The sequence below is a fragment of the Prionailurus viverrinus genome, chromosome B4, assembly GCF_022837055.1.
Source record: "Prionailurus viverrinus isolate Anna chromosome B4, UM_Priviv_1.0, whole genome shotgun sequence".
In the NCBI taxonomy this organism is placed as follows: domain Eukaryota; kingdom Metazoa; phylum Chordata; class Mammalia; order Carnivora; family Felidae; genus Prionailurus; species Prionailurus viverrinus.
In genome coordinates, this window is record NC_062567.1 from 27,130,760 (window position 1) to 27,144,234 (window position 13,475).

The 13,475-nt window shown below is 40.7% G+C and overlaps 1 protein-coding gene across 4 annotated transcripts in view; it reads right to left on the bottom strand.

Moving 5' to 3' along the window:
* Nucleotides 1-13,475, bottom strand: part of NRP1 (neuropilin 1) — a 137,991-nt gene that overhangs the window by 60,563 nt on the left and 63,953 nt on the right. For all 4 annotated transcript variants that reach the window (XM_047865423.1, XM_047865421.1, XM_047865424.1 and 1 more), the window contains exons 5-6: nt 8,525-8,680; nt 5,828-5,994 (exon numbers count right to left, since the gene is read on the bottom strand). In XM_047865423.1, the coding sequence (XP_047721379.1) occupies nt 5,828-5,994; nt 8,525-8,680 (323 nt within the window). The remainder of the gene's footprint in view (nt 1-5,827; nt 5,995-8,524; nt 8,681-13,475) is intronic.

Below are 13,475 nucleotides of genomic sequence, written 5' to 3' on the forward strand. Positions count from 1 at the left end.
AAATTCTTTTAACTGAATGAGGAGCACTATCTTTTCCCACCTAAGATTTCCTAAAAATGTGTAATAATTCCATGTGTCAGAGGGAATATTTCCAAGAATTCATGAGTTACTTCATTCCATTTGTTACTATTCCAATACAGGGCATCCAGCTGGCCCCTTCTTAGCTCCTGAAATCAAGCCCATGCCTTTAAATTGCCTTTTGTCTCCATTATCAGCAAGTCATAACTGTTAATTCCATGTTTTAATGATGACAGAGCCACTCTGGAAGTTGCTGGTAGCTCCAACTCACAGCCCTGGAGGGATGTTGGGAAGCCTTTGGGCAATAAGCCAGGAAGGACCTCCTGGCCTAGAGGAAAGACCCTTGGGCTGGGGATTATAGGAACTTGGCTATTTGAATGACTGTCTCTCCTCCAGGACCTGTGGGGCCTTCCGACCTCACCTCACCAGACTTTGTGGTTTTCCTCTGTAGAGTCGGTGTGAGAGAATTGCTCAGTTTACTGCATTTGAGAATTTGAGAGTGTAAGGTGAAAAACTCACAGTTCGAATGGCCAAAGAGCTATGGAAAAGCCAGCTGCACGCTGGGCCTGGGTCAGGTCCAGCCACAAGTGGTGACTCACCAGCTGCTGTCTGCCTTCATGATCTTTCTGTGCCTACTGACTCCATTCTCACGTGTGAGAAAGGAAGTCCACTTCCATTGTGTAAGCCCAATTTTCCCCACAAGTTGCATCTTTTCTGCAAGTTGGGACTCATGAACCATTTAACTTCTTTGAGCCTCTGTTTTCTCACATGAAGTTGAGGATGTAAATCTTTGGCCTATTTAACTTACATTCTAAGACTAAACTGGGATGTGTACAAAAAGGTGCTTTAAAAAAGGAAAAGTAGGGCGCCTGGGTGGCTTAGTCGGTCAAGCAACTGACTCTTGATTTTGGCTCACTTCAAGATCCCAGGGTCATGGGGTCAAGCCCTGCATCAGGCTCCACACTGAACATGGAGCCTGCTTCAGATTCTCTTTCTCTTTCCCTCTGCCCCTCTCTGCCACTTGCATTTTCTCTTTCTCTCTCTCTAAAAATAAAATTAAATTAAAGATAAATAAAAGAAAAAAGAAAAAGTGCAATAGGAACATAAAGTTTTGTTGTTAGAACATGTCTTACAATTAATTTTATTATTTATTTATTTAAATTTTTGACAGAAAGAATGAGAGTGCAAGTGGGGGGAGGGGCAGAGGGACAGAGAGAATTCCTAGCACGTTCCATGCCTAGAGCATAGCCCAACACAGTGCTTGATCTCAAAACCATGAGATCATGACCTGAGCCAAAATGAAGAGTCGGGCGCTTTATCGACTGAGCCACCCAGCACCCCAATCATATAACTAATTTTAAAATCCACAAAACAACCCTAAGGCCTGGCGTGATCAGTTTCACATGTTGAACATTAACAAGGGCATTTACTTTCTTTGACACTATGATTGTAAGTGAGTGAACACGACTGAGGGTGTGTGGTGTGTGGTATTGTGGGTGTGTTATGACTCAGTTCAGATTACCTCCTTTCCACACTAAGGCCTTTTGTTGCTGATGTCTGCTTTCAAAGTTCCTTCAGTTAGAAAATGTGGAATATTATCCAACAGGAACATACATAAGGCAAAAGGAAAATATAGAATCAAGCCTCCTCATAAAGTTAGTGCTAGCTCCTCTCTTCTGGAACTTTCCTTCTCCTCATTCCTCAGAATGAACATCTGTACAAGTAAATAGAGAGAGGTAGTGGAGAGAGAAGACGATTTGCTCTGGGGGCTCGGTGAGGTATTCTCAGAGCTACAGAGTATCTTTGCGGAGGCTTCTTTCTTCTGTGTGATTAATCCATAAAAGGGCTGATTTACCAAACCAAACAGGATGGGGTTTAGGAGCCAGTGCTTTCGCTTTCTGCTTCTCTGGGATAAATGACAGCATAAATAATCTAGTACCCCAAAATTTTCCCACAAAAGACAATGCCCCCAAATTTGGAGAAGAGTGGAGTTTCAGCCTGAGTCGGTTTATCAAGCAATTCTATTTCTAAACTCACTGGAGAGTGTGGTAATCGATTAGTCCCTGGTGCCATTTTATTTCTTTGGATCAACAAAGGTCATATCCCATCTAGGCATTATATCTCTTGCCTTTTTTCCCCCTCGTCTCCTGGCATTTTAATCAGGGAAAAGTCACAGTTGTTTTGAGGAGAGCGCTCCCAAGAGCTTTAATTAAAGCGAGAAGGATAAATCTGTTTACAGTGTGGTGAACACTATCATTAATAAAACATTGAAATAATTAACGAATTAAATTCTGCTTTGTGTGTGAATGACTACACTTAGGATCCATGAGAACACGTTTCCGGAGCAGACAGTATGCTACGCACTTAGTATGCACAGAGGAGAAGAAAGCCCAAGACTGCATTTCTCTGAGATTCACAGTATCATGAACTGCGACAGCTTGAATGGAGAAGGCTACCATACCTTCATTTTACAGGGAAAGAAATTCAGCTTCAATGAGGTTAATGGCTTGGGCTCTGATGATATGCTTGAAAATTAAGAATTTTTATAACACCACTGATATACGGAGTCTTTATTTTGAATCCTTTATTGTTTAGCCAGAAACAAAAGGAAGAAAAAGACTAAATGAATAATAAGATAAGCAGCTCCAAGCAACAGGACAGAGTGGAATACTCTGAAAAACATGGGCAAATTTTGAAGTGTGATTAAACTCTGCTGTTGACCATTAGGAGGTTTTAGCTGCTCAGGATATGAAGTGGCCTTTTGAGCAGGATATGACCATGTGCAAAGCTCCGAGTGGGGACTTCCCTTATGCCTCTTCCCACTAAATTGCCTCTTGACTTGTTTTTAAGCTTTCTGGCAGACAACAGATCTCACAGGAAGCACCGATGTAGACGTTCATACCCACAGTTAACGACGCATTGTTTTTTTTATGTCACTCAGTAATTTCCTAGAGAAAACAATGGCAACCAAAGACTGTTCCTGTCTTGAAGGAAAGTCAGCTTCCAACACTGCCTTATTAATTTAACACATGCAAGTGTTTGTTCTTGTTGCTACAGCAACATGTTTTGTGGGGTATATCTCATGCAAAATGTGAAAAAGCAGAAAAAGAAAACAAATACCAACCGCATACTGATGTGCATATAAATAGAAATGTCTGTGCGCTAATGCTCCTGTGATTGGAGGTACGCGCCTCTTGCCCTCAGCTTCAATTATGCTTTACTTGGTGGTTAATGTAAAACATCTACCCAATGAAAACAACAAGCCAACCACTTCCAAGGAGTTTCAGAAAAGCTGGAAACATACAAAATTATTCATAATTAAGTGATGGGTGAATGATAAGAGCTCCCATCATGAGGGAAAAGATACAACAAACATGTAAATGAGTCCAGTGAGCTCCAGAAGGAGCAAAAGATAATCTTACCTCAAGGTGAACTGATGCTGAGTCTCTCTGACATTCATCGTCCATAGGGATGGAGGCATAAGGGCATTGAATGCTAGATTTAGAAAGAGTAAGCACCCAACTCATCTCCGTGTGTCCTCTCACAAGGAAAGGCATGAAGGGAATTATGTCCCAAGATATACCTGAATTCATATGAAAGGTAACAAATGATAAGAGGAGACTGAAGTGTAAAGAAGCAGGTGTTGGGAGTTTGGCAGACCCTGATTCCAAGCCCGGTCATTCACTGTGATCTTGGGCATTTACTAATCTCTCCGAACCTCAGGGTCCTCCTTTGTAAAATGAGGATAATAGCACCTCCTTCACAGGATTACTGTGAGGATGAAATACAAATATGTCAAGTACTCAGCAGAAGTGGGGCCCCATAGTAAACCCTCAATAAATGGTAACTATTCTACAAATGGCACAATTGTCATTCATGCTGTTCACCAAATTTCTAGCTCTCCTCCATCCAGCATGAAGTGAATTGCTACCCCTCAGAAGATAAGTGTGACCATGGGATGTACTTTGGCAATGAAAATGGGTGAAAGCGCTCTTTGAGGGAACCATAAGAGCTAGCACAATGGCTGTGCTCTCTTTTTCCTTTTGCTTGGTGACCAGCAATATTTGAGATGACAGGTGTCCCCTCTGTCCGGGTCCTGGTGTTAGAAGATGTGGAACAGACCCCCAGCTGGCCGATGGAGAGTAGCTTGAGTAAGAAGTAAACCTTGTTTGAGAGATTTTGGTTACGTAGCTTCTCCTAACCATTGCTTTCTATGCTTTGATAGAAAGAGTCGGACGATTTCAGATTTTTTTTCCTTTTGCCTAGCTCCTGAGAAGGATGTAAATCCTGTCTTGTTGACAAATGCTTTGTGAGAGCCCATCTTGTCTCAATGTTTCTACTGACACAGAATTGCCTTGCACAGAAGAATTGCTACAGTTGCAATTTCAGAAGTCTTGCAAGCCCAACGCTGTCCCTAAATTATTGAGCACTATCCACATTACCAAGAATAGGACCACGTTACCATGCAAACATGCTTAGCACTGCAAAATGCAAGCTTTCCTCTGGAGACACGTCTGTCAATCATACTGAACTGCCTGTTGGTTTGGGGATGTGAAAAAACAAGTTACCAAGAGCTATTTTGACATAGGCAAATTCATTTAACTTCTGACTTAATCTAGAGCTGGATTCAGCAATCCTTAGGTAAAAATCTCATCTTTTCTCACCGTCTACACATTTCTCAGTGTTATCATTCAGAGGTTAGCAGGAGTTCAGTCTCCTGTAATAGGCCATTTCACTTTAAGTGTATGTTAAACTAATATTGACCTTTACAAAGTAAAACAAAATCTGGGATTTGTGCTCAAAAGACTGAAACAACAATGGATATAGAAAGTAGGGGATTAATCATCTTGCTTTTTTTCTTGCTTAGAAACTCTCTCTGGGAATTAGTCATTTTTATATATCTTGCAATGTATGTAAGACAAGCTTTGCCTACTCTATGAAAATGAAGCCTGTATCCTTCAGCAAATAACTTTGTATAATTTGCCCACAGTTTAACCCACACAGCCAGATACCCAATGTTTCATTTGACAGTGGGTGAAAAAGTCAAGAACATGAGCATCAGGTCTTGAGTGGGCGTATCCAGACATCAAGGTTGGCCAGGCTGAGGTATTAGGATTGGTGCCAGGGATGAGTTGGGGCAAGGGAGTCATGGTGCAGAAGAGGAGAGTCTGTCGGGGATGTAAGGGTAATGGTAAGGAAGGGGGTATCAGGGCAAAGGGAGGGAAGCAGAAGCAAGGTCATAATAAGGATACAAATGTGTCCATTTCAGACATACATGTGTACATACACAGCCCCAAAGACCAGTTCCCTTGATCTGCTCCCACTGCTTTCTTGGGCATGTGCTATGTACACTTGTATGGAAAAGCAAACCTCAGCTCCTTTCTTTCCTTCTTCTACTCTGAACAAACAAATAAGAAGCCTTATACTTTGATATAACTATTTCATGCAAGTCTACTGGTTGAGCCAAAATATTTCATCAAGGAAATAAAAATCTGTTGAAGGAGGAAGTATATGAATAGAAAATGTGTAGTTGTTGGGAAAAATCAGATCTTTTAGTTGTTACCAAAGTGAGACAACTGGGAATTCTCTGAAGAGTTAAAAAAAAAAAAAAGAATTTTCAAGGACATCAACCAGGCCTGCTTTTCTTAGACTGCAGTGACATGATGGTTCTGCAGGGTGATGACACTTGGTGCCCATTCCTTTTGTCTTCTCACCTGCAGGAATCAGGCATTGCACTGCTTTTTTTCAACACCCTTTCTAGATGACCAAAATCTTCCACCCTAAAGATGCCACGTCTCCTGCTACATACCTGTATCCACTCTCTGTAGGAATCTTCTCCGGGAGTCCACCCATTCTCAGGGTAGTTGAGGCGAGAGCGTTCTGCAGACCAGTTAGTGCTATACTGGGAAGAAGCTGTGATTTGGTCAGAATGAATCTCCCCTGATTCCATGCCCAGAGCTTCCATACATTTGAAATCTAGAGGGGGAAAAAATGGCCCAAAGTCATGAAAACATAGGGGACCTGAAATGCAGATTTCTTTTTATAATCTGGCCAACTAAAACATTCATGTTGACAGTCACACAAAATCTTACAGAAGATGACAGTGGGGGACTTATTGAGATGTGGTGCTGATACGTGGGAATAAATTCATGGCAGTAATTTTTAAAAACAGGGTTCTGAAGATCTTGTAGTGGATTAATTATTTTCCTAACTGGACCTAGGTTGACAGAAATACTATTAGAAATCTATTAGGGGGTGCTTGGGTTGCTCAGTCAGGTGAGGGTCCCGACTCTTGGTTTTGGCTCAGCTCATGATCTCATGGTTCATGAGTTTAAGCCCCACATCAGACTGTGCTGGCAGCACAGACCTTGCTTGTAGTTCTGTCTCTGCCCCCTCTCCCTACTTGCTCTGACTCTGTTGTTCTCAAAATAAATAAATATACTTTTAAAAAATTACTAGGAAATGATGGCGCTTTTGATTTATTTTCAAAGTTCATACGAGTACACACCAAAAGTTTTAGTATTTTCTCTAAGATCCAGTAAAAGTGAAAAAGATTCTATGTCTGTTTATAATCCATATTTGGTGAACAGTAGACCTTAATTCTCTGTCTTTCAGATTTCCTTGTAGTTGGCACCTGGGCCACTTCTCCCTGATTCCCTTTGTTCTCATGCCTCCTGCCCTGGCCTTGTCATGATTATTAACATCATTAGTTTATATTATTAAAACACGAGAGTATCCATCAGAAGTAAACCACAGTATCATATGGTCCCAAGGAGGACCACAGTTTTACAACATAAAATAATAATGCTCACAATGATGACTATGAATCATGAAAGCATGTATTCCATTAGGCCTCATATACTCAGTGAAACAATGAAATATGACATTGATATGAAATATGACATAGGGAAATAAATAATCAGCTTTAAGAAATGTGAATCTAAAAGTACTAACATGGGGGAAAAAAAGCTTTAGAGATTAAGGATTCTCAATCATCAAGAAAAATGCCAACTAACCAAACTTGCACATTTTCTGAATTTTTTATCATAATAGATAAAGTTTTATGGCATAGAAGGTTTTCTTTCACTGGTTTCATACTTTTAAGCTTAGATTTGTTATTTGTAATATAGAAATATTTATAGGGGTGCCTGGGTGGCTCAGCTGGTTGAACATCCACCTCTAGATTTCAGCTCAGGTCATGATCTCATGGTTCATGGGATCCAGCCCTGTGTCGCGCTCTGTGCTGACAGCGTGGAATCTGCTTGGGCTTCTCTCTCTCTCTACTTCTGTCTGCCTCTCCCCCATGTTCTCTCTCTCTCTCTCTCTCTCTCAATAAACATTTAAAAATATTTATAGACACAAACATATATAAATTAATTAATCAAATTAAGCACAAATAAGATCTTGAAATTTAATTGGCCTTTTCATTTTCCAGTAAGATCTGGTAGAAAAGATATTAGCATATCTATGGGGCACCTGGGTGGCTCAGTTGGTTAAGTGTCTGACTTTGGCTTAGGCCATGATCTCACTGTTCATGAGTTTGAGCCCCGCATCAGGCTCTGTGCTGACAGCTCAGAGCCTCGAGCCTGCTTCAGATTCTGTCTCCCTCTCTCTGCCTTTCTCCTGCTCACGCTCTGTTGGTCTGTCTCTCTTAAAGATAAATAAAGCTTAAAAAAAAAAAAGAGTGGGATGCCCAACCAGCTGAGCCACCCAGGGCACCCATCTGACAAATATTAAAAAAAAAAAAAAAAAGATACTAGTATATCTGAAGGAAAGGTCTCCAAACAGCCCCTGTCCTCTTCCCTATGTTACTTTACAACCTGGCAGCTAGACCTGATGAAATACACAATTTATTCATTGTTCTCTCTGGTGTTTTCCTTGGGCCCTTAAAAGAGCTGGACACCACATAAACTTTGAAGAAGTGTTGAGTTAGTTGATTATTTTAATAAGATGTGAAACATAGTACTTCCTCTTTCTTTTGTGGAAAGCTATAACCAAAATTAAAACATGCTTCTTTTACACGAATATCCACTTTTATTCACCTAAAAACAAAAAACAAATGGCTTCCATTGGTGTCTTCACAAACCAATCCACCAGGTGTCATCTATTCCATAAGACTGCCTTGTCAATAAACTATGGCAGATTTCTTCCTATCCCTTGTGATCAATGCCTGTCCTTTTATGATTCTCAGCCCAGTACACATTCAAGGGTGCCAGATAGGGTCTGGCTATAGTTCGTTGTTTCAGGACACTGTTTTGCCATTTCCCACTTTCTCCCATCATTTCAGAGGCTCACAAGCAGTCTTCTCATCCACAATTTCCTTAAGAAAGCACACCAAACAGTTCTTCCTATTGATATCCATAAAAACCATTTAAAAGAGAAAAATAAATATTTGACATTCCAATTCACAAACCATTTCTTTAGTGTTTCATGTGGCCACAGATGTGTGAGGAGGAATAACATGGAGTGTTTACCACAGGGCTTTGCAGGGTGAATAAATACTGACCTTCTGAGACACTACTCTGCAAAACACTGTAGTTTGCCGAGAAGCCTTCTTTTGCGATTGCACTGTCAGTATAAAAAACCATGGAGAGAATGCCCGAGGAGGAACGGATCCGACCTGGTGTCTTCTGTCCACAGTAACGCCCGATGTGAGGACCAACTAGAAAGGGAGAAATGCAGAGAACATTAAAGTATCTTTTGTTCCACCGCAGATGCAAGAATAACCGTTTGCAAACATGGGTCCCGGCAGAACCCAGAAGTGTTTTCTTACCCAAAGCAAGTCTTCCCTGGTTAGTTGGTTCACTGTGAACATACTGGATCAGGTTTGTGGAGAGGGATTCAAAGTGTGCTTAGAAGGGCAATAACAGGCATATGACCTCATTCCCCACTGAGCAGGATTGTTTTCAGGAACAGAATCAAAATGCTTGCTTCATCTGCAGTGAATGAGATTTGGGCTGTCAAGTGTCACCTTGACATTCATCTCCAGGACCAAACTGCACACACTGCCCAGTGCTGAAAGATTCCAGCTAGGCTGTGATCACCAAGGGTTCTGGAAGCTGCCTTACTCACTTTCCCCCCCTATGAGGAGATCCAGGGAACTGGTCCCGGATGCAAGCAGACCAGTGCCAGGAATCTGATCCAACATTGAGTAACCCCAATTTCCTTCTTCATTCCATCTTTTAGTTCTGGAGCCTTATTATGATGAACATCACAGACAGGGCTCTATCTAATGGATAATTTATAATTGTAACAATTAAAAAAAATTAGAAGCTACAGACACCAATAATTTATACGTAATAATAAGTTGTAAACAAAATGAAAAGAAAATGTATCTGACTTTTCTCTGTTTTTTTTCTCTCCCAAACTTAAGAGACGTGACCACATTGCACTTAGGTCCTGTGGCTAAAAGATGGCCCAAAGGAGCCATTTGACTGTGCATATCAGGAAAAAAAGTAGTACCTGGGCAGTGAAAAATTGGGAACACTGATTAATTTGTGATATGTCAAACTGCAACTGGGCTTAAACTGGCCACCCCTTTGTTGAAGTGCTTTTAGATAAACCTTGGCAGTTAGTAATTGCAACTTGCCACATAGACAGTGCACAAGCCCTCTGGGCTTGGAGAATCTCTCCAATTCCCTGTCCAGATCATCAGCAAGGAAAAAAAAATCCCCTTTTCTCTAGTTTTTTTTTTTTTTTTCCATTGCACATATGGTAAAAACATAGCAGATGGTTTGGGCTTAGAAGGACAATCTGGTGTGGACCATTTTCCCCTCCAAGAAATCCATGGTTCTCTGCATTTCAACTAAGAGTTATTGCTTTGTTCAAGGAAGCACAGTGGGTGGACCCCTCTCTGGAAGGATGGGCCTACAGAAGGGACTTGCTGCGCCAAGGCCCGTGTGTGGAGCTTGGATGCAGAAAGCAGCTGATGAAGACTAGAAGCAGCTTCCAATGTGATTGGAAAAGTGAGTCTCATAAGAACTGATCTCCCTGGAGCCTCACCTACCCACTGAGTTCCTAGTAGGCAGCTGGCTAGTCCAAGCACCCTGCTTTTCGGAGTGCTCAGATCCTTGGCTGACAGGTTTTCAGCTCTTGGCTGGCCCTCTTAAAACAAAGCAAACCTAAAACTACAACTAAACCAAAGTGTTTCCACATTCGAGTTAGTGAAAAATGGTTACTTCGAATATCTGAAAACTTCTCCATGCATTCATAGTAATTGATGTGATTGAATTTAAGAGTTTTCTCTACTGTAACTCCTCATTCTCCAGCAACCAAACATTGTGTGTGTGTGTGTGTGTGTGTGTGTGTGTGTGTGTGTAGCCTGCTTTATTATGAAGAAAACAAGGACCCTGGCCCATTAGGGGAATTGATACAGATTATCTACAGGGCATGACATGGTCATGAACAGGGACTCTGTTATGGGAAGAAAATGTTGTTCTATCAGGTTTCCCAGTTGGCAGAAGAGAGCATCTCAGGAGATGAAACTTGCAGTTTTGTTTCTCTTGAGCTTTAATCTGAGCCTCAGCTTCTTCTACAAGTGCTAGTCCTTTGGCAGATTTTCATCATTCTGAATGAATTCAACACTTTTTTCTTCCCTATGGAGCACAAAGTTGCCCATGACATATGCATGAAAACACCGAGCTAGAGCCATAAACTCCGGTCTTTCCTTTCCTTGAAAAGAATCCCATTTCTGATTTATAATCTTAACGAGAGGCCTAGAGTCCATTCGTAGGTTCTCACTTTTTCCCCTCATTTAAATTCCATTATTGTGGTTTCATAACTTTCTTTTTCTTTAGCTTGTGGGCAAACATTTACAGCCTTAGTCCTTGGAGCCAGTCTCTGATCACCACAGCCATTGACCCGCCAAGAATACAAGTGCACAAGGGAAGCCACACTCAACCCCTTAAGCTCTGGCTGCAGATTCTCCACCCTCCCCTCACCACCCCATTCCTCTGGGGAGCGGGGAGGGGGAGTCTCTTTGAAAGAGCAAACAGAAGAGAACTTGTCTAATGCAGACTCATAATTTAGAGAGTCTCCATGACTCACTGGTTTATAATGTTTAAGACATGCCGGGTAAATCTGCCTTCTGTCCTTTAGAACCTTGCCCCCGGATAGCAGTGTGCAACTCTCTTTAGGAGCCCTCAAGATATGAGAGTGAAAAGGCTTTTTCGACTATAAGACAAAGAAGTATTGAATTTTCCTGAACAACAGCGAGACCTTAGCCTAGCAAGCTAATGCAATATTGATCTGAGCAAGAGTGGGCACAGTACTTATCTATCTCATGCATGTGCTCATTTGTGTATTTACATGAACACAGCTATTGGATTTCCTCTTTCCGTTAGGCCAAGGAGATGAATGGAAACTCACAAAAACAGAAGTGGAACTCAGCAATTGCATTACTGAAGAATTTAAGTAAGCAATATGTGCTTAACAATCTCTTGGGGGGACAGTAGGTGCATAGTGACCATATCTTTCCAGGTGTGAAGGCAATAAAGTATTTATGCTATTTAAAAGATATACCTGCAACTGGGAATGGCATTACCCTGTTATTTGTATTTTTCCATTAATTTCTCCAATAATTAATCTCTCCAATCTCTCACCTCAGAATGAGACAGTTTGGTCTCCTGTTCCCTTTCTATGGTGGGGGGCAAAAAAAAAAAGGCAGCAATCTGCTATAAAGACAGACTTTCAAAAGGAGGCATTCTGAATAACTAAACAAAAAAGGTAATCACTTCGAAAAAGTACAAAATAGACCAAGTATTGTTTTCCTACAATAATAAACTTTTTGTTGGAGAATATCTGGACTTGGCAACTTTTCCCCAGAAAAAAAAAATTGCACATTTATGTCATTTACATTTTGGAATGTTTATAATTTTATGTTTATATCATTTCTATTTTAGAAGTTTAATTTAATTTTATTTTTTATTTTTAAATGTTTTTATTTATTTTTAAGAGAGACAGACAGCATATGAGTGGGGGAGGGGCAGAGAGAGAGAGGGAAACACAGACTCCAAAGCGGGCTCCAGGCTCTGAGCTGTCAGCACAGAGCCCAGTGCAGGGATTGAACCCATGGACTGTGAGACCATGAGCTGAGCTGAAGTTGGATGTTTAACCCACTGAGCCACCCAGGCGCCCCAGAAGTTAATTTTAATATAAACATTAAGTCAATAAAATCCAAACAGAGCTCAATCTAGCGTTCATGAAACTTACTCCTCAAATAGTTGATAGTTTTTGGAATGTAGGTAACGACAGCAGCTAAAGCCTGGGGGGAGAGCTGACTTCATGTGTGCCCATGTGGTGTGAGCTAAGCATTCGTGTTTGGCTCCAGAATTCAGCACAAACATTTGCAATATCCACCAGGGCCGGGCAGTGTGCTCAGCTCATGGCTCACAAACCATATGTAAACTTCCACCAATTACTACAGAGTCGCTACTTGTGAATCCATGGAGCTTAAGGAGTGATAGACAAAGATGTGTGATTCACAACAATGCATACCTCGACTTGAGTTTGGGAGTAAACTGCTTTTCTTCAAAGTCAATCCTATTCAATGGGTAGCTTTCAATTACTTAGTCACCTAATTCAATGTGTATGATAAAAGGCAACATAAAATCACTTGATGGTTAAAAGCCTTCAGCGCCTTCTGGTTGTTGTTTTTGGAAGGGATATCAAAGAGTAAAAGCAATTTTGCTGGCAAGGGACTGTATGTGTTGAACTACTATAACAAAAATGTTTCTAGTGCCACTGACAAACCCAGGAGGGGAAGTCTGTCATTTTTGCCTAAAAAGGAGAGAGCTGTTATGCTGGTGTAGGCTGGACAAGGCTAGGTAAATTTTAACAAATATACAAACACAGTTTCCATATTCCAAGGCCAGTTTTCTCTGGGAATAAGTCAAGTGCACCGTAGTTTAAAACATGAGTGAATTGCAAGGCTGATAACTCTTATTGTTAATTGTTCCTCGCTTCAACTCAGTGATTTTCTAGAGCCAGAAAATTACTACTTTGAAAAACCCTTGACACTAATAACAATGTGCTTCTTTCTGAAAGTATTCTAAATAAGTTGGTTGATTGGACCTCCTTTTCAAATGTCAATTTAAATGTAAGTTCTAGAAAGGAAGGCTGCAAATTTGGGTTGTGAACAAATAAACCCATTATTAAATGTTCCAACTATTATTACAATACTGTTATAATATTGTTTTCCTAATTATCAGATTGAATACTTAGAAATCAATCAGCACTCTGTTTGGGCAAATCTCATTACTTAATGAAGGAGTTTCGATAAGATCATCATAACCCTATTTATATAGTAAAAGAGCAAAGACGAAACTACACCAATGATAACTCACCCACTTACTGCAATGACAATATAAGCTTTCTCTAAACCCAGTTTATCTCCATTGCTGTTTACTGTTGAGGAGCATAGCTAAATTGAATTACGCTGAGAATTTTAATGTCATTTC